Here is a 21,895-nt window from a genome sequence, read left to right as displayed (position 1 = left end):
GGCTACCTTCTTTCCCACTTTTAAAAAATTTTCTTTGTAATTCTTGACTTTTTGTTCCCCAACATGAATGTTGTTATTACTTTTTCTAATTCTACATGATAATCATTTTGTGTTTTCATTGATATGGCATAAATAAATAAAATTAATTTGTGCATTGTTGTCATTTTTGTTATATTGGCTCAACCTACCCAAACAACTAATATTTCTCAAATTATTTAGGTCTCCCCATGTTTTCAATGAAGTATTTGGTATTTGTATTCTGTAGTCTATTTCTATAGGATTTTTTACATTCTATAGGTATTTTAAATTGATTTTCTCTATCTACTAAGTATTGCCAATATTGATAGAGATTAGTTTTATCTTTATGCCTTTTGGAGCACCATATTCCTACTTCTTTATTCCTTTATTGTGTTAGTTGGGAAGTCTTGTGTGATCCTAATTATGGTTTCTTGGTATTTGAATACTTTCTTTTTGGCTGCTTGCAGTATTTTTTCTTTAATTTGGGGTCTCTGGATTTTGGCTATGGCACAACTAGAGGTTTTCACTTTGGGGTTTGTTTCAGGAGATGATAGGTAGATTATTTTCAGTCTGCCCCTTGGTTCTAAGTTATCTGGGCAGTTTACATTTATGACTTCTTGAAATATTATCTTCATGCTTTATTTTTCTGGTCCTAAGGTACTCCACTGCTTCTTAGATTCTTTCTTCTTGACCTAAATTCCAGGTCAGTTATTTTGATAATATAGATCATACATTTTATTCTTTTTTTCAATCTTTTGATTATTTTAATATTTCTTATTGTCTCTTGGAGTCAGAAAGTTGAATTCTTGAGTCCAGTTTACCACCATTTGTTCTAAGGTATTAATTCTCCCTGCCATTTTTTCCTCCCTATATGTTCCATTTTGTATCTCTTCTTTCATTTCTTCCAGGTACTCTTGTAGTCCTTGTGGCCAGGACATTCTTTTTCTCTGAGGTTCTACTTGGACTTGTGGAATTTTTCTCTTCTTCTGGGTTTACCCCCTTGAGCTTCTCTCAGTCCAAGGTATTTCTACATTGTATTTGACGTTTTCTCCTGTTTATTCATTTCTCCAACCTCACTCTCTGGATTGCGGGCTTGTGCTAGGGTCAAAATACACTCCTATACTTCTGGATGGTGTGGGTAGGCCCTATTTAATCCTGAGTTCAGTGATTAAGACTAGGCCCTACTTTTTGTAGAAACTGTTTAGCTTTGTATATTGTGATTCTGACTCAGGCTGCCTAAATGCTGGATTGAGCATGGGATACCTGGATCCTATTTCAGGTACAGGTTGCCTGGATTCTGGCCCTGTTTCTTGCCTCATATAAGTCCCTCGAATCACCCCACATTGGTAGTTTCATATTTTACTTTCTACCTACCCCAACTTATCTTTGTTCTATGATTTAGCAGGATTCTGCCAGTCTTTTTGTGATATTGTGGACTTAATAGAGAAGTTTATAGCTTTTTAAAAAAGTGTTCATGTTTGAGCTACTTAAATTACTTTCTGATTCTCATCTTTGTCATTTCTGCTATATTGGCATTAATTTTGACCTTTAACCAGTTGATATTCTTAACTGAACATGGAAATGTAATTTTGAGATGACTTCTTTTTCTATTTATTCTGTATCTATCAAGGTATAGTAAATTTCATTTTTTGTTATGATAATTACTTTGTTTTACTCTAGTGCTCTCCATCCCCCTTCTTGAAAAGAATATATATTAGGTATTATTGAGACTTTTGAGTATTTCATTTTATCATCTCAAATCATACCAAAATATAATTTTCACCTTAATAGTTATCTGTTTACTTATAGATGCAATAAATATCAAAGTATATACGACTTATTTTGAAAGATATTGCCATTTTCTTCTTACAAATTATTTATTACATATTCTACTATGGAAGTTGGCCCATAAACTACAGTTGTCTTCATGGTATTCTATTAGCTTATCTTCCTCCTGAGCATTATAGGATGAGATGAAGTGTCCAGGGAAATATGCCTTGTTACTTTGGGATGCAAGTTAACACTAACTCTATCAATACTTTTATTGACCTCTTAAAAGAGAACATAGAAACTGTTTTTTCTACATAGAAGCAACTTCATAATCATATTCTTTGATTTCATTTATAGGGAAAATTAGTATCTATGACAGCAGTTCAGTTTTTCCATTATTATAATACTATTATTCATTGGGCAAAGATTGTCCTTTAAAAGTACTAACAGTGAACTAAACTTTCTGGATAGTCTCAAGACTGAATCTTAGCACTGTCTGTCTACCTTTTCCCTCTTCTCCCAGCATGATAACAATAGAAGAAAGGATTCAGACAGGATTATCTCCTGTTTATCTCAGTTTCTTAAGTTGTCATTGCCAAAAATCCATCAGCTTGTGATCATCTGTCTAATTAAGAGCCACTGCATACCAGCAGGCTTTACAGAGTACACAAATAGCATGTTGCTGGGCCAGTATTTTAAGTTTTCTCAGTCTGGAGTGCCTGCTACGCCATGGCTCACGTTCCACTGTCCTGATGATCTAGGCTCACATTATCAGAGGAATAATCGTGAGGAGCAGTAATAATAATGACTCATATTGACATAACATTTGACTTACAAAATATTTTCATCAGAAGATGGTCTGTGTATTGTTATCATTCCAGTACTGAGTACTGAGGAAATCAAGGCTCAGAAGCAGTTAAGTGATTTCTGTTATATAGCTAATAATCATCAAAACCAAAACTGAAATTCTTTTTTGTGACTCAGTCCCTGTGTTGTTTCTACCTCACCATGTTCCTGGGCCCTTCTTTGTGTCCTAAAGGAGATTGTAGAGAGATTTTTGTAATGGCAGCTTTGGGATTTGGAGATGGAACAGCCCATTTCCTGACTTTCCACAGTTGTTTCTTCAGAGGCATTTATCTTTCACCTTACCCAACTCATCAGTGGTAGGCATAAGAGAAAGTGGACAGGCATTCCATTTTAACAGGAAGGTTATTGTCAATGTAAGTAGACAAAGGTATACACCAGGAAAAGGACCGCAGTAAATTTGAGATAATATTTATAAAGTGCTTATGACAGTGCCTGGCACATAGTGGGTGCTATTTGAGTTTAAATTTCCTTTCTCCCTTCTCTGTGGGTCCTTTATTGTGGCAGAGGTGGACTCAAATAATCAGGTGTTTACTCATCCTGCCTTTCTTTTTAATTCCCTCACTTTGAGAGTACTGGTTTGTATGTGTGGAAAATCTTTTTAGCTAGCACCACATCATGTTATACCCATTATATACTGAATGATTTTGATTTTCTTAGGACAGTTTTAAATATATATATGTATATATGAGAGAGAGTTATATACAACTGCTGCTCTGCCACTCAGAAGTGTGTTTAATCAGTGTTTATTGATCTAGTACTTCAATTCAATAAATATTAAACTACTGTGTATAAAGCACTTGCTGAGTACTTGGTTTTCAAGAATAGAAGTAAAAAAAATCCTGCCATCAGGAAGATTACATTCTGCTGGAAATGGGGATTCAACCTGTGTACAGATAAGTAAGTTTAAGGTACTCTGAATAAGGAAACAGCATTAACAACCCAAGGGCTCAAGAAGATTTACAGGGGTAGTAGTACCTACACAAAGCCTTGCAGAAAGATAAAGATTTTAATGAGAAAAGGGTGCACTCCAGGAATGGGAAAGCATGGTCATATGCACAGAGGTGGATATGGTAGTTGAGAGATAATGAGAAAACCAGGATGACTCCTAGGTTGCAAGCCTGAGGGACTGAAAGGATGATGTTGTCCTTTACGGAAATAATGAAGGTAGGAGGAAGGGAGAGTTTAGGGGGAAACTTACATCATGAGCTCCCCCTTTGGACATACTAAATTTAAGATATCTACTGGATATCCAGCTCGAGATGTCTAAAAGGCAATTGGAGATGTAAGATTATTATATGTTTATAGCACGAATTATTAGGATTACGACCTTGGACAAGTCACAGTCCCTCTGAGCCTGTTTTTTCATCTATTAAAAAAGAGAGCAATAGCACCTTGTTTTATGGTAGTTGTGAGGATCGTATTAGAGAATATATGTAAAGCATTTTGCAAATCTAAAAGCACAATATAAATGTGAGCTATTTTTTTAAGAGATTTGCCTAAGGTCATTGAGTTAGTAATTGTCAGTGCCAGGATTTTAAATTTTAGTAAAAATCTTGATATTTGCTCATGACCCCAAAACAACAGGCAATAATAGGCCTCTTACAGATTTATAATTCTCTTGATGGTGGTGGTGATACCAGAAGGATATTTTTGAAAGGGGGTGGTGGATTTGGGTATTGGATTACATTGTTTAGAACCTGATAAAAATGTACTACTTCAATTATATTTTTTAAAGTTCTCTTAAAGCAATAGGTTATTCCACTAGCAGATTGCTGAGTGCTTATAATTACTAGCATGCATTTCCTTAAAAATGTAGCTTCCTATGTTTTTGTGTGTGATTATGTTTAAATATTTTCTTCCAGAGTACTTTTAGTAGTATTGATAACCTGAAACTTCAGCTATCCATTTTGGTGGTACTTAATAACCTACTTACTAATGCAATTATTTAGCAAATAGAGTGGAGAGAGCTGTTAAGTAGACAAGGAATTAGCTGGCTAATCAAGGAGACTGCTATCTATGTTCCAACACAGTGCACATCAGTAAAGCTATTAAGAATAACATTTTTCCAGCTGATAACACTGTTAGATTTTGAAACTTAAAGATGTGCAGTAGAATATATACTTCTTGAGGATAGGAACTGTCCTTTGTTTTGTTTTTGTATCCCTAGTGCACATTGTAGGTGCTGAATAAATGCTTCCTGGATTGGAAAGATAGCTTATCATGATGCCATGATATGATCTTTATCATCTTCAGTGTTCAGGACTGAGAAACAAAACTTTCGAAGGAAATTATGCTGTTATACCTAGTGCCTTATAAAAGAATGATTAAGTCGTGGTTTTTGGGGGGTTCAGAAATATTCTTATTGATTTAAAGTCCCTGAATTGAAAATCCCTCTTAACAATACAGAAAAGCAATAACTAACCGGTATTTGAGAGTCACCAGACATACAGTGAAGTTGTGTCTTGCCTTTGTTCTTTTTGTTCAGTCATTTCAGTCATGTCCAACTCTTCTGTAAAGTGAAAGATTTGGACTAAATGGCATCTTAGACCCATTCTAGTTAAAGATTTGTGATCCTGTTATATTCTACATTTTCACCATCTCAGACAACTGACTGATGGATGCAACAATCTACTTTTTTCATAAAATGACATAGACCATATCTATAAAGCCCCTTTCCGGTTTTATGATAAGATGCTGTCTGTCCTTAAAATTATCACTTATGAAGTAGCTTATTTTTGTTTTATAGGTATGTTTCGAAAAGAAGAAGAGCTAACTCCATCGCAGAAAGGTTTGGCTGTAAGGTATGTTTTTTATAGTACCTAATTCTTAGTCCCTTGGTCTTCTGTGTTCAGTAGTCTTTCAAAGCTAATAATATTTTTACAACGTATTGGTAAATTTAATCTCTTTCTTGGTATGTTCATTATGTATTGTGGGAGAGGAAAAAGAATGTTATATGTGACAACTAAGAAATAAAAAATTCATCCCCTTCAATCTTCTGGAGCTTTCTTATCTCAGGAGTGTGACAGACAGATCTATGTGAAAGAAAGATTATTCTAGTAGTGTAAAAGATCACTTGGATCTAAAGAGAGACTAGAGGTGGAAAAACTTTTTGAGGAGGCTATTATAGTAGTCCAGGCAGTTGCTAATGAGGGCTTGTATGATAGTGATACTAGTGAGAATAGAGAGAATGGGATAGATGAGATCTTGGGGAAGAGAAATCCACAAATACTGCTGAAGGTGAGGGAGAACAAAGCATGAAAAACCCCTGCATATTTCAGATATGGAAAATAGATGGCTTCATGGATAAGTAGAGAAATCATAGGAGGATCAAATTTAGAAAGAAAGATGCAAATGGAGTATGCCAGTGCCGCTGTCCTACAGACCACTGGAGATTTGGGCATCAAGATCAGAAGGGAAGTGAAGACTAGAGAGAATGATTGAATAATCATCTATCTAGGGGTTGAAGCTCTCAGAGTAAAAGAGAATGTTAGGGAGATAGTATATATAGAGAAGAGAAACAAGGACAGGGCTTGTGTTAGAAAGAAAAATCACAAACTAGCAGAGGGGAAAGAAAAGTAGCAGGAGGAGAATAAAAGGAATGAGGTGTCCATAAGACTGAGGAGTGATAGACAGTGCCCTGTAAGGGAAGAAACATGGTATAGTAGAAAACATCCAATGAGGCTTGGATTCAGAAGACCTGGATTCAGATCCTTTTCTAGTACTGTGAATAACAGGCCAATCAATCACTTACCTTTCTGAGCCTCATTTTTTTGATCTATAAAATGGAGTAAAAATGAATTACCTATCTCACCAGGTCTGTTTTGTGGGAAATGATTTTTAAATCTTAACATACTATACAGGGGTGACTTAACTATTAAGGAAGTGATCGGCAGTGTCTGTTACAGATAGATAAAACAGGAAGAATGCCAAAAAAAAAATTAGAGTTTGCTGTTAATTCATCAGTGATCGTTGAAAGAATGGTTTCAATAGAGTGGTGGGAGTCAGTGCCAAATTTCAAAGTTTTGAGGATGGAGTGGATTGTGAGGAAGTGAAGGCAATTTGTGTAGCCCCTCATCAAGATGTTTCACATTGAAGTGAGGAGAGAAGGAATTGTAGACAGATTGTATTGCAAGTCCAGCATTTATTAAGCAACCTACTATGTGCTGGGCACTGTGCTAAGTGCCCAGGATACAAGAAGGCAAAAAATAGTTCCTTCTCACAAGGAGCCCACAGTCCAGTGGAGAAGACATAACACAAATTGCTATGTAAAAACAAGACATGTATAGGATAAATTGGAGATCATCTCAGAAGGAAGGCACTACTGGTATTAAGAGGAATCAGGGGAGGCTTCTTATATAAAGTAGAATTTTATCAAAGATCTGAAGTAAGTCAGGGAAACCAGGAGATGGAGATGGACAGAGAGAGCATTCCAGGAATGGAGGACAGCTGGTGAAAATGCCTGGAGCCAAGAGGTGGAGTGGCTTGTTCAAGGAACAGCAAAGACTCTCCCTCCCATGTCATTGGATCAGAGTACTGGGGGGAGTAAGTTGTAAGAAGACAAAAGAGGTATGGGGAGGGGCTTTGTACACTGTGGGGGAGCAAGTTAAGTCTAAAAACCAAGCAGAGGTTTGTATTTGATCTTGAAAGTAGTGGGGAGCCATTGGAGTTTCTTCAATGGGAAGAGGGGTGAATTGGTCAAATGTATACTTGAGGAAGATCACTTTAACAGCTAAGTGAAAGATGGGCTAGAGTGGGGAGGGACCAATCAGTAGTCCAGGTGTGAGGTGATGAGGGCCTGCACTGGGGCTGTTGTGGTATAGAAGAGAATTGGGAAAGTAGAATCTTGACGAGTCTTGGCAACTAACTGGATATGGGAGGAAGAGGGGAGAGCAGTGTGAGAAAATTCAGAATTGAGGGTGACAACTAGATTGTGAGCTTGAATGACTGGGAGGATGGTGGTGCCCTTGATATTAAGGGTTAAGAAAAGACTTCTTTAAGACTGAAAAAACCCCGAGAATCTTTGTAGACAGATGAGGAGGAGTGATTGCCTGTTCAGATTCCTGGAGGACATAGGAAGGAAGCTAATAAAGAGAACAAGTAGAGGCCATTAGCCAGATTAAGACTTTTTCTTCCTCTTGTGCCTAGAAGCAAGGAGAAAAAGTATTTGATGAAGCCAATAAGTTTGAGGAACAGAGGCAGGACCGAGGGAGCTTGTCACATGGCCTTAATCATCTCAGTGGAGTTGAAGGCTATGACATCCTGCTGAAACTATGGGATTTAGGAATTGGAGCCTAGAAGATGAAAGAACAGTCTGAAGCAGTCACTGTGAGCAGTGAAATAGGAAGCAGAGAAGGGTGGAAGAGAAATGTTAAGCAGCAACAGGAGTCCAGCCAGGGTTAGGTAGGGAGTGTGGAATAGTGGATACATTGCTAGAGCTGGAATAAGGAGAATCTGAGTTCATTTCCTGCCTGCAGCCATTACTAGCCTTATACAAGTTACTCAATATTTCTGACTCTTCATCTTCTTCATCAGAAATCTTGGGATAACAATAGATGCACCATCTACCCCGTAGCGCTGTTTTAGGTGAAACAGTGTATGAATATACACAAACTTCAAAGTATTATGTAAATGACCATTGTTATTGTTGTTATTTGTATCCATAAATTTGTAGAGAATAAAATCAGTTCCGTTTCATTATATTCTTCAGCAAACTTACTAATTCTGGAGCAGAATCGGAGAATTGGATGGTAGAAACTGCCCAGAGACATGAGGATTCATGGGCTGAGAGAGATGGAAAATCATGAGATCAGGGGTTATAGGATAGTGACTAGTAAACAGGGAACCACCTCTGTGTATGGAGGCAAATGAATCCAGAGCTTAGGACACAGCCTGGATTAAAGGTTCATGTGCAGGTCCTGAGAGTGTATAGAGTGCCGGCCTGGGAGCCAGAAAGACCTGGGTTCAGATCTCACCTTTGACACATACTGATTGTGACCCTGGGCATGTCATTGTGCTCTGGGTAGTTCTCAAAGACTGTAAGTTGTGGAGATTATGCCCACCTGCATTGGCAGAGATGGTTTTCTAGCCTAAATGTTTCCAAGAGGAATATAATTTCAGGTCCTGGACATATCCCCTATGTAGGTTATGATAAGAAAAAAGGAGTAAACAGAGAGAGAGAGAGAGAGAGAGAGAGACAGAGAGAGAGAGAGAGAGAGAGAGAGAGAGAGAGAGAGAGAGAGAGATGGAGGGAGAGAGAGGAGATTGTGGTCTGAAGGAAATTTCAAGATCTTAAAGATGGTATATTTATATCTTAGATTGTGGCTCCAGATCTTAGAGATGGCCTATTTCTGAAAGAAGTCTAATATATGACAGTGTTCATATTTGGTGGAAGTAGGATGGATAAAAAGAAGATTGTTTTTGTAGAGGAAGTAGAGAAATTATTTTTGTAGAGGTAGTAGAGAAATTATGAGGTCAACTTGTTAGAAGATTTTGCAGTATGAATATTAAAGTACTCATGACAGTGATGACTAGGGATAAGGGGAGAGAGGGGTAAGAAGAAATACATAAGCTGAATCTCATATCTATTAACATGACCCAAAGTTTAATATGAACAATGAAGTGAATGTCTGTGGCATTCTTTATTAATACTATGTTAATAGAATCAGAAAATTTCCAAAATTTTGAACAACTCTCATTTTCACAAAGAGATGACTTTGTTTATTGATTTGGCTAATGGCATATTTGAAGATGACTTCTGAAACAATAGACTAGATTTTTTTGGGCCTGGTAAATGAACTTTTGAGTCATTACTATGTCTAGATCATTGCTTTAATATTATACTATGCTAACTGTTAATAGTGCATGTACCTCATTTTTATACAAGGGATGACTTAATCCCATGGCAGCTATCAGTTTTAATGTATTAAAATGTTAAAATTTCTAATTATCTTTTGTAACACAAAAATACTTTCATTAAGAAATGTCTTGCTATATGTAAAACTAGAGCTAATATAAGGCTGTTAGAAAAATAGGTTAGAATATACATTACAGAATACCCAAATTTTATTTCCATAAAATTATGGAAATTTTTATTTTATTTGATCTATTAAATTATAAAAATGAGATAACATCATAGTAGACTCAGAGAGGCAAAATTATGTAGTATAAAATGTGATGAACTTAAAGTTAAGAGATATCTAGGCTCACTTTCTGCCATTGATGTCCCTGGTTCCATTTCCTTGTCTATAAAAGGGGAAATAGGGTTATTATAAGCATCAAAATGAGATCATATATGTAAAGTACTTTGCGGATTGTAAAGTTCTATATGAATTTTAGTTATCATCGTCATAGTACTGTTGTTGAATCATTTTTCAGTCATGTCTGACTCTTCATGACCCTATTTAGGGTTTTCTTTACAAAGATACTGGAGTGTTTTGCCATTTCCTTCTCCAGCTCATTTTACAAATGAGAAAACTGAGGCAAACAAGGTCAAGTGACTTACCCAGGGTCACACAGCTAGTAAGTGGTTGAGGCCAGATTTGAGCTTGTCTTCCTGATTCCAAGCCCAGTACTCTATATACTGTGCCACCTAGCTTTCCTCATTATTGTAATATAGAAGTATAACTCCATAGCAAATGTCAAATTACTAAAAAAAAAAAAAAAAGCCCAGGTACTTAAATGATTACAAATGTTGAGCCAAAAATTATTTTAGCAAATTTCACTTTTGTTGAAGTTTTAGAAATCTAATCTTATGTCCCTACAGATTGTTACACCCAATTTGACCATGGTAAAAGCTAGTAATGCTGTTTTGTTTTTGCTATTGAAGTGACTGATGATAAAAGTGGAGCTTAGCTTCCTGAGTACAAAAAGTTCTGTGATTCAGATTCAAATAGTTTTAACAGGCTTATTGTAGCTCCCTTGTATCATTTTTTCCTTGATCATCACAAACTTTCTGATATTTGACAGTGGAGGAGGGTGACAGAGGAGGGTGACAGAGCAGTGGGGAGGATGACAAAAGGGAGGGAAGGAGAATACACTTTCAAAATTTCAAGCAGTAGTCAAACTGTAAGTTCATAAATCTTAAAGCATTGTTCTTATTTCCATGGTGTTGAAACCTAAAGGAAAGCTATTTGAATCCAGTTCATCTTTTTAAAAAGTTATTAAAAATAATTTTTCGTGATTTTCTTTAAACCTCAGGGGAGGTGGAAAAATAATTTTAGATGAGAAAGAAAATGCCAGTTTTCCCATATTGCTAAACAGTTGTGTTTGATAGCATATTTATGTGACATAGAAAATGTTTTAGTCCCATTTACTAGAAATTAAATGCCTACTTCTTATAGGCCTTCCTTGCTATTTTTTTTAGGGAGAAAGAAATTTCAGATTAAGGAATTACATGTTCTAAGATCCTCCACTCCAACCCTACTTTGTTGCCTCCTTATGGCATGGAGATGACCCTGAAATTCCATGTGCAAGTTCTGACAAGCTTTTCCACACTTCAAGGGCTTTAAGGAGAGACCCTATGATAGAATGTATTTATGTTAGCCAAGGATCAGCCTAGCAAAATTTGGAGAGTTACATATCCATATTTGCTGCCAGGTGATGAGATTTTCAACCATAGTAACTTTTAAAGACCTTCTAAGTCATAGAGAGGTTGTAGTCTGCATGAGTAGAGAGAATATTCATTCCAGTGTAATAATAGGTTGTTGAAATATTGAAGCATTACAAGATTTCCCTTTTTATCATTAACAGTTTTTCATTTTTCAGAAGTCCATAGCCCCTAAACATAGAACTAGATTACAAGACAAAAACATAAATTCTCTTCGTTTATTTGCAACTTAAGATTTATCAAAATTATTAACTTTTTTCCATATTGAGCATAGCAGCATGTTTGGACTCACAGTGTTCGCATAGAATAATGAGCAGACAACAGAATAAAATTCTCTATCTGCTAATAATTTACATAAATTCCCACATCATTATACACAGTCTATTTTAAGTTATGTTACTTAGTGGGACATTTAAGAATGAATACTTCTGCAGTGATTTATGATCAAAAAACTCATCATCTGACTTTGATGTGCTCAGTTGTTTCACATTCTTATAGGAATTCAAGCAAAAAAAAAACCTCATTTATTTTGGAAATAGAGAAAAAACAGCAGTAGGAAGATGGCTAGTCCTGTAGTAAACCTCTTAAAATATTATGCTACATCTTACAAGGTGCTTGTCTTTGAATTCCAGACGCATGCCAAGTCTACTGGAGTATTTAAGTTACAACTGTAATTTCATGGGTATCCTGGCAGGCCCATTATGCTCTTACAAAGACTATATTACTTTCATTGAAGGCAGATCATACCAACTGACACAGTCTGAAGCAAATGGAAAAGAAGAAATACAATATGAAAGAACGGAGCCATCTCCAAATGTAAGATCTCTAAATTTTATGGGGTTATTATGTACCAGAATATTGCATGAAAAGTTTACTTTGAATTATTTATTTATAGACATAAATATTTTCAAGTATATTTGTGATTTGTTTTATCTAAACAAAATTGTTCTTTAAAATATTTTAGTGTATATAAATAGATAAATGCCTATACCTGTTTTTGGTTTCATGAACAAAGACAAGATTGCTTCCCGTAGAAACCGTGTTAACTTCTACCTCAGATGACATAGTTGATGCTGATGGGTTTATGGATTTAGAGTTGGAAGGGGCCTTTGAGGTCATCTTGTATAACCTGCTTTCTTTATAGATGAGAAAATAGACCTTCAAAGCTTAAGTGATTTGCCCTAAGTCACCCAAGTAGTGAAAGGTACCTTCCATATATTATAGCAAATAAAATGAAGCATTAACTTAAGGGAAAATATATTCAAAAGATGTTCATTGGAAAGGTAGTAAGAAATGCTTATTAATAAATATCTTAATTATTCGTGCATGCTTTTTGTTATATTTTAACAGGTAATTCTATAACAGACTTAATGGGACATTTAGATACCAAGAAAAATATCCTTTATTTGTAATACTGCTGTCTTCTTTGGCCTTGAAAATTATGTAACATATCCACAGAATGGGTATTACTAATCCTTGAAGGACCCTAGTATATTAAATATCAATAATGTGTGTTCAGACATAGTCTGTACTCAAGATGAAAAGTTCCTCGGTAATAATCTGACTCAACAAGCGTCCTAAATTATCTGCATCTCCTAGAAGAAAAGCAATTTGTTACTTCATGGCTGTACCTGTAAATAACATTATTAGGTGGTGCTTCAGAAGAAACTTTTTCTTCATTGCCCTCGTCTTGGAGTTCAGGAGGCTCAAGGGTATAAATGGATAAAACCTTACAGTAAGAAGATTTCAGTTTGAACACTACCTCCACCATTTAGTAGATGTGTGAACTTGGGTAGTAATTTAACTTCTCTTGCCTTCAGCTTCTCCAGCTATAATATAGATTTCATACCTAACTTATAGAGTTGTTGGCAGGAGAAATTGTAATTGTTTATGTGAATGGTTTGTAAACTATGTGGCAATTTATAGAAATAGATGATGATTATTGATTCCTTTCCCTGGCCACCTACATGAAACTGCAAGAAAGTAAGTAGAAGTAACCAAGGAGTTAAAACCGAGATCATGTGGAAAGTGGCATCTGAAAATAATAAAAATTAATAATAGCTGCTAATTGTGTGATACTTTAAAGACATTGCAAAGTATATATTGGTTAATTGGGAGGGTCCTATTGGATGCCTCACAAAATTCCTCTACCTTTTCATTCTCTTCATAAGGTTTTAGGTGTCTGTAAGCATTGCCATGGGAGATGACCGACTATCCCATGAGATAATGTTGCCCACACTTGTGGACAAATGGTAAATAAAGTCTTTTCTACCAGTTCTTCAGTTTGCCTTTGCAGGAAGATATTGTGAGCCATCCTTCCGCTTATTAATAATGTAAAACTTGGGGCAGCCAGGTAGAGCACCGGCCCTAGAGTCAGGAGGATCTGAGTTCAAATCCAGTCTCAGACACTTAACACACTTACTAGCCATGTGACTTTGGGCAAGTCACTTAAACCCAATTGCCTTCCAAAAAGAAAAAAAACAAAAACAAACAAAAACCAATGTAAAACTTCCTTCTGTTTTCTGGGTTTTTTTATACTTGGCATTTTTAGGGTTGATAACAATTAAGTTTTTCTGATAGTATATTTACTCATTGGTCATTGGAAGATGAGCTTACATAACAAAATGTCAGCAACTACATTATTCATGGATGTTTAAAAACAAGGTGATTCTTAGTGGACTCTATTCCCACCCCTTCCTGCCACTCTACTGATGCTGTTACAAGATTGGAACAGTGGGTGTTCTGCAAGACAAAGGGCATTTTGCATTTTTCTTTTCTTTATAGGTTGATATAAATAAGGACTTCATTGCCAAATTACCTTCACAGGTGATGAGGCTCCACATTTAGCTAGGCTTTATCCTTGAAAAGCAGACTCTGTACTTTTGCTGGAACCATAATTGAACCAAAGCAGGTATAGAACTTTGCACAGCTTTTGTTCCACTAGCATAGCCATTTAAAATTCCCTTCAGTGGAGGGAGAGATGCTGTCAGTGATACTGCAGAGCTGTTTGAAAGCTGAGATTTTACATAGCACTTTCCTTGAATTATATACCTTGTGACAGTGGGGAAAAGCGTGGGCTCTAGTGTCACGGGATCTGGGTTCAAATCCCACAACTAATACTACCTTTATGACTTCAAGGTATGCTACTTCTTTCTGGGTCTCTGTTTTCTCAAAAATGAGGGAATTGGACTAGATGATTTCTGAGGTCCCTTCCAACTCCAAATAGATACTCTGTTACTATGAGACTATTTCATATAAAGAAAATAAATGCAAATATATACAGCGTAGTTAAATATAAAGTAGTTTGAAAGGGAGGGCATTAGCAGCTGGAGGAAGGAATCAGGAAAGGCTTCATGCAGAAGAAGGTATTTGAGTTGTGTCTTAAAGGAAGAGAAAAGGACCCAGAGGAAGGAGGTAAGAAGAAAGTGCATTCTGGGGATACTGCCCTTATACAGGCCGAGATGGGAAGTGGAGCAGTTGGGGAATGTAGGGGATGGCTAGACTTGGAATCAGGAATCCTGGCCCCCCGTGCTAGTGCTGAGAATAAATGGACTAATCCTTTTAAAGTGCTTTGCATATAAAGCACTGTGGAAATGCTGGTTATCATTATTGTCATCATGTGTGAGGAAAAGAGAAGGGGGGGGGGCTCTCTGATGGATTTCAGAACCGGGAGAGGGAGTAATATCTGATGAGGGTGGAATTCAAGTTTTGGAGGGCTTTAAAAGCTGAACACAGGAGTTTGTATTTTACCCTAGAGGCAGTTGGAAGCCGCTGGAGTTCAGGTAAGTTACGTGGTCAGATCTACACTTCAGGAAGATTATTTTGACAGCATCATATATGATGGAGTGAAGTAGTGAGAGATTTAAGGCAGAGACTAATAAAGATTAAGAAGCTGTATGTGTAATCTAGGCGAGAAGTAGCTAGCTTTCTGAGGGAAGAGAAGGATTTAAATGGAAGATACTGTGAAAGCAGAAATAGCAAGATTTGGCATGTGATTGGATATGTGACAAGGGAAAATGAGATCAGGATTACACCAAGGTTATAAACCCATTTGACTGATAATTTAGATAAAAATCAGCCAGTTTGTAAAAGGAAATCTTTGGCAGGGGGAGGGAGGGAGGAGATGATGAATTCAATTTGGAACATGTTTAATTTAAGTTGAGCATGCTTCTCTCTTAGATATAAAAGTTACATATGATATGCATTACAGTATGGGAAAAAGAAGAATACTATGAGGGGAAAATAAGTGGTCATAAGAAACAGAGATTAGGAGTCAAGTACATTGAGTTCTAGTTAGAGGAGGAAGATCAGACACAAACACAAATATTTAAACACACAAACAAATTCTCAGCATACTTTGCTTCTGAAAAGATGGTGATTTTAGAAACAGAAGTTATGAGTGGATCCAGATTTTATTTAGACATAAAGACACTTTTCTATAGGTACTAGTTACTTTTGGCTATTTGTATCTTAAGGAATAGGGTTGCTGTTCAGAAACTTTTGGAGAGTTTCTCATAGTTTAGTTCTAATGAGTAATTATAAATAAAATCAGGAAGAAAAAAAAGATATCATTCAAAGCATTTGGTTTTACTATACAACTTGAGACAAGCCTCTTTTTTGGAGTACTTAACCATTGAAAATTCATTGTGAGCTTAAAGCTTTTTGAGAAATCAGGACCATTAAAGGTCATCTCTCAGATAATGACTTAAGATTCTTAAACAACCATTAATGTTTTAGATTGTTACTGTAGAAATTCAGAATATATTTATCTTCCTGAAATTATACTAATAGCTAATAAAAGCATAGCACACTCATCTGCCTGGATGTCACTTATTAGTCAAGCTCAGCTAATCTGAATTAGTCCCATAACTATTGGGACTAAACCCCCCCCCCCAGAAGCCTCTAAGAACCCAAAATAAGTGCTACATGGTCCATAGAATATAAAAGGGGCCTTAGAGATCATAGAGTCCCACTCCATTTCACACAGAAATGGTTCTAAGGCCTTAAGAGAGGTTAAAATCCACGTACTTGACCCATAGGAACTCTATTCAGGTTGTTCCTCACCAAGTACATATTAAACTCACTTTCAGCAAGTCATTTGTTCAGTTTTTCCCTGCCTGATATGGTTTTAAAATACAGGAAAGGGGGATGAATATTGCTGCTAGTTAGAGACCACCATATGACAGCAACAGGAAATAATAGATGAAAGAGAGACAAATTATAAAAAAAAAAAAAAACCAATACAGGGACTCAGAAAGCTCAGTGATATGAGGCTTTTCAGTGTATGGGGCAGGTAATAGTATGCTCCATTTACCTCAAGGGCACTTGAAAGTATCTCTTTAGTTTGTGTAACAGAGTATAATAATTGAAGGCATAATGATGACCCTGTCATCAAGACACTTAAGATTATTTGTCAATGGGGCGGCTGGGTGGCATAGTGAATACAGCACCAGCCCTGGAGTCAGGAAGGCCTGAGTTCAAATCCGGCCTCAGACACTTAAGACACACACACATACACACACACACACACACACACACACACACACACACTAGCCATGTGACCTTGGGCAAGTCACTTAACCCCAATTGCCCTACCTTCCCCCTTCAAAAAGCCAAAAAAAAAAAAAAAAAAGAAAAATTCAGTGTTATAACTGGTTTAGTAGAAAGATCACTGAATTTAGAGTCAGATTTAGGCTCATAACCCATCTCTGCCAGTTTAACTTTGGGAAAATCACTTTACCTCACCTGAACTCAGTTTCTTCATCTGTAAAATAAGGGAGTCAGTGATCTCTCTGCCTTCTTACTGCTCTAAATCCTATGATCCATGTATGATCCAATTGTAGACAAGTATTGTGGACATATATTGTCTTTTTTCCTTGCAGAAAGTGTTAAAGTTCATTTGGAATCAGAGAAATAATATACAAATTATTTAATTTCATAATTTAATTGTAGTATAAGAGAAACTAATTTTTTTTCTTCTTTTCCCTCAATGCACTCTAACCACTTCTTGTTTCTTCATTGTTTCACTCCAAGGCTTTCCAGTCCTTATATTAGATTGACCCAGGCCAACCTTACTAAATAGAAACAAAAAACAAGTCGGGCTCTCTATCTACCTGAGTGGATATAGCTTGTGTGTGTATGCAGCAATGTAGTGAACGGTCTTTTCCTTAATTTACTTATCTTCAGCACAGCTTTCCTAAGCGTTTACTTACTATAACTGAAGTTAAGCATGTGATAATATTGGAAAAAGCATCAGAGAGGGAGTTAGGTTCCCTGGAATTTAGACATGGCTCTGCCACTAACTAGCTCCCAAAATGATCTTAGATAGACAAATCATTTCATCTCTGTGGGGTCTTCATCTGTATTAATGTGGTGTTTAAACTAGATAATATCTCACATTGGTTGACTTTGTGTAATTTTTTTTCTGGTGGGAAGGGAATTCCAGATATTTCTTATATTTAGACAGTGTTCATATTCCAGAAGACATCTTTGGTGCTTTCATATTTTTATTTTAAAAGATTTGAAACAACCTGAGGTATTACAATGTTTTCATATATCCAGGCCGGTCTTAAGATTCTTGGGCTTCGTGGAATCTGAAGTCTACTCAGCGTGGGTATTCCCCCCATTGGTGAAGTGTAGACAATTTGTGCCTTCTGTCCTGTATAATTCTTATCTGGGGGTATTATCAATGTAACAATCAAGATATCCATTTCTGAACACCTCACTTTTGAAACATGACTGTTCTGCCACCATTTTGATCATTTTCCCCTGGATCATACCTTTTAAATCATTTTTTGCATGTAAAAACTCATCATTAGCAACATTCTGCAACCAACCAAGGCTCACCATACATCTGTCCTTTGCCTTTTGGGTCATGCACAATTTTTATTCCTTAGCATTTGTCGGGCTCCATGATTTGTAGTCATGTAGCATTACCAAAAGAATACTGATGTTAAGAAGATGAGTTCTAGATTCTTCTCTTCCAGCCTGTTCAGTTCTGGGCTCTACATTTATAATGCCTCTCTAAAGACATAAATGTATACTGATATACTAAACGGTACCCATCCAACTACATATCAAAGTCTGGGCAAAAGATATGCTTCGTCTATAATAGCTATTTAACTGAGGTTTTGGGGGGAGAAAGTGTAAATCCACATGTAAATGTGAATAGTTATAGTTTGGTTTTTATCTCTGTGGATTGTTGGTCCGTTGTTGCAGATGTAGATCTCATGGAGAAGGTTCCATGGTCATTGGGGGAATGATAAAATTAGAATAGTATCATCTGCAAACACGAACATCTTGAAGATTTCATCATGTGCAGGAAATCCTAGTGCCCTATTTCATTTGCTTCCATCTCCTCCAGAAACTTGCATCTTCCCATCATTTCTCCTCTCTCTATATCTACTGGCTCCTTCCCTATTGCCTGTAAATATGTCTAGGGTCTCCCATATCCTTTAAAAAAAATATGATCAATGCACCAACTATCAAGTCACTTTGCTATCTCTCTGAGCCTTCTCTTCCTATTGAACTGTCTCACTTGTATGACTTCATCATCTCTCAGAAGGTTAGCTAACATCTCTCTGTAGATGACTCCCAGATCTTTATACCCAGCCTTACTCAACTCCCACATCACCAATTCATTCACAATATGGATCCAGCCTGCTTTTCCACAATTGGTACATATTACTCCACTGTACACCCTCTTTGGTCTAGCCAAACTGCCCTCACTCATGATATTCCATCTTCTGTCTCCAAGGATCCTTCAGGGCAAGGATTGCTTCTTCTTTGTCTTTGTATTATTGATACCTAGTACAATGCCTAAGACCCAGTTGATGTTTAATAAAGTTATTGTACAATATAGTACAGTAAAAAGTATGCAGAATTTGAAGTCAGAGGGTCTGGGTTCAAAACTGAATTCTGTTCTCTTATTATCTTGTGACCTTGGGCAAGACATTTAACCTCTCTGGGCTCCAATTTACTCAACTGTAAAATGACAAGGTTAGACTGAATGGTCTCTAAAGTTCCTTCCTGCTCCAGATGTATGATCAGTCCTTTGACCTATGAAATATTTGTTGGGTGATCCTCTCATAATCAAACTCCAAAACAAAATCCCTCTATATTCATTCTCCTTCACCTCTTAGCCCATTCTAATCTGGCTTCTGACTTTACCATTCAATTGAAACTGCTTTCTCCAAGATTACCAGTGAACACTTTTTTATAAAAGGTTTACAAAAGAATATTTATTTCAAAGGTATAGCAGGAACAAACATACAAATATTTCCTCCTTCCCCTACTGCCTAAAGGCCTAATTGCCCCCTCATACTACTTTGTTGAGGGAGATTATGTCATTCATTTTCTCAGTTTTCATTCTTCTTAACTCTCTGCTGCATCTGCCATTGTTGGCATTCTACTCTCTCTCCTGTGCTTTCATAATCCCAATTTTTTCCTAGTTCTCTTATCAGTGTAACCACTCCTCATTTTTAGCTTTATTTAGCTCCTTATCCATGTTCACTCTCCTAAAATGGATGTCGTCCAGTAAGGCTCTAGATTGCTCATTCTCCTCCAATCTTTCTATACCCTGTCTCTTGGTGGTCTTCTCAAGTTATGAGTTCAGTTATCATCTCTATGCAAATAACCTATATGTGTATGTGCAGCTTTAATTTCTCTCCTGAGTTTCATTTCACCATTATTCAGCGTGTCCTAAACAGAACTCATTGTTTTCTCTCCAAACCTATCAATTTTCAAAATTCCCTGTTTTTGATAAGGGTGCCATTATTCTTCATCACCCAGATTTGAAATCTCTGCCTTGACTTTAATCTTTCCTCTCCTTCCTCCATTTCCAGATATTTGTTAGTTCTCTCATCTGTCCCCTTCTTTATACTTAGCCACCATCCTACATTATGTTTTCATCACTTCTTCCTGGACTATTCCAGCAGCTTCCTATTTAGATTTCTTGACACACACACACACACACACACACATATAGGTACATATACACATACACATATAAGGATCAATATATGTATGTACGTATCTATATTTGTATGGAACAAGAGCATTATAAGCTTCTTGAGTTCAGAGACTATTTCTCACTTGATCTTTGTATCTCCAGCACCTAAATAATGTCCTGTACATGTTTGTTGAAAACTGAATTGAGTTGGGCATCTTCCAACTCTTTTTGGTGTACTTATCTTCTTTTTTTATTTTTGACTTAACATTGATCAGGATTCATCAATAAATCAGTCTCCATAGTTTGATTTATCAAGAAATTTTGAATGGTCTTAATATATGCACAGGACATGGTATCTTCATATTTAGATCAGTATAGTATGTTGGCATAGAAATTCCTAGGGAGTAAGCAGCATGGAGTAAATCTTTTTCATAGATTGTTAGAGCTAGAGGCCATCTAAGTAAATTGCTTAATTCAGGGATACAGCAAAGTTAATTAGCTTGCTCAGTGTCACACAGAAACAACTGACCTCAAATTTGAACTCAGCATTTTTCATCATGAGACCTTTGGAATTGTCTTGGGTCACTTTGTTGCTTAGAACAGCTAAGTCATTCATATTTGATCATCATACAATATTGTTGTTACTATGCACAATGTTCTCCTGGCTCTGCTCATTTCAATTTATATCAGCTATGTTTCTATGTTTATATCAGGTGTTTCTGAAATCTGCCTGCTCATCATTTCTTATAGCACAGCAATATTCCATTATAATCATATACTATAACTTGTTTAACCATTCCCCAATTGATGGGCAACCCCTCAATTTCCAATTCTTTGATGCTATAAAAAGAGTTGCTATAGACATTTTCATATAAATAGGTCCTTCCCAACCCCTTTTTTAAATCTCTTTGGGATACAGACCTAGTAGTGGCTATTGGTGGGTCAAAGGCTATGCACTGTTTGATAATCTTTTGGACATAGTTTCAAAAGTTCTACTCCCCAGAATGATTGGATCAGTTCACAGCTCCACCAATTATGTCCCAGTTTTTCTGCATCCCCTCCAACATTTATTACTTTCAAAAGAAGCACTTTTAAAAAGTGCTCCTAAAGGAATTTCAAAAGTAATTTCTGAAGAGTCTGTTGGAGAAGGAAAGAGCAGGAATTTGATTTCTAGATAGTATCAACTTTGTCCTCATGGACTAATTAATTATATATGTGAAAAACAGTTTTTTTTTTTCTTCTCTGTGCCATTAGTTGCTTCCCTACAGTCTCTGTGTTGGTAACAGAAACTAATTCATGTTTGTAAACTTTTTAGCAGGATTTTATATTCTTCCCATTCCAGGGAGTTGATGTAACTCACTAAATCTTTCTTTGCTTTGTGTGCTTCAGGTTGCAGTAATGCAGAAGCTTTTAATCTGCGGGCTTTCCTTATTATTTCATTTGACTGTCTCCAAAACATTACCTGTAGAATACAACATTGATGATCATTTTCAAGCTACAGCTTCATTGCCAACAAAGGTTATCTACTTATATGTCTCACTTATGGCTGCCAGACCCAAATATTATTTTGCATGGACTTTAGGTAAGTAACATTTAATGCTAGTTATGTCAGTTTATTTTGTGGTTGAGAGTGCCATCTTGAGGATGATGTTAGTTTTTTTTTTTTATTAAATTAGAACCAGAGC

General features: G+C 36.4%; 1 protein-coding gene across 2 annotated transcripts in view; it reads left to right on the top strand.

Annotated features, from left to right (window-relative positions):
* MBOAT2 (membrane bound O-acyltransferase domain containing 2) overlaps positions 1-21,895 on the top strand; it is a 178,502-nt gene that overhangs the window by 130,558 nt on the left and 26,049 nt on the right. Inside the window, exons 1-4 of one of the 2 annotated variants that reach the window (XM_069064802.1) lie at positions 946-1,039; positions 5,402-5,456; positions 11,893-12,076; positions 21,600-21,792. In XM_069064802.1, coding sequence (XP_068920903.1) covers positions 5,404-5,456; positions 11,893-12,076; positions 21,600-21,792 — 430 coding nt within the window. In that variant the 5' untranslated portion in view covers positions 946-1,039; positions 5,402-5,403. Of the gene's footprint in view, positions 1-945; positions 1,040-5,401; positions 5,457-11,892; positions 12,077-21,599; positions 21,793-21,895 lie in introns of those variants that run through there. The other variant, XM_069064801.1, reaches the window with a different exon arrangement.

This window comes from Petaurus breviceps, unplaced genomic scaffold (assembly GCF_028583685.1).
Source record: "Petaurus breviceps papuanus isolate PSGF00001 unplaced genomic scaffold, PetGlider_PUasm1.0 90644, whole genome shotgun sequence".
NCBI classification, from domain to species: domain Eukaryota; kingdom Metazoa; phylum Chordata; class Mammalia; order Diprotodontia; family Petauridae; genus Petaurus; species Petaurus breviceps.
This window is presented reverse-complemented; position numbering and strand designations above follow the sequence as displayed.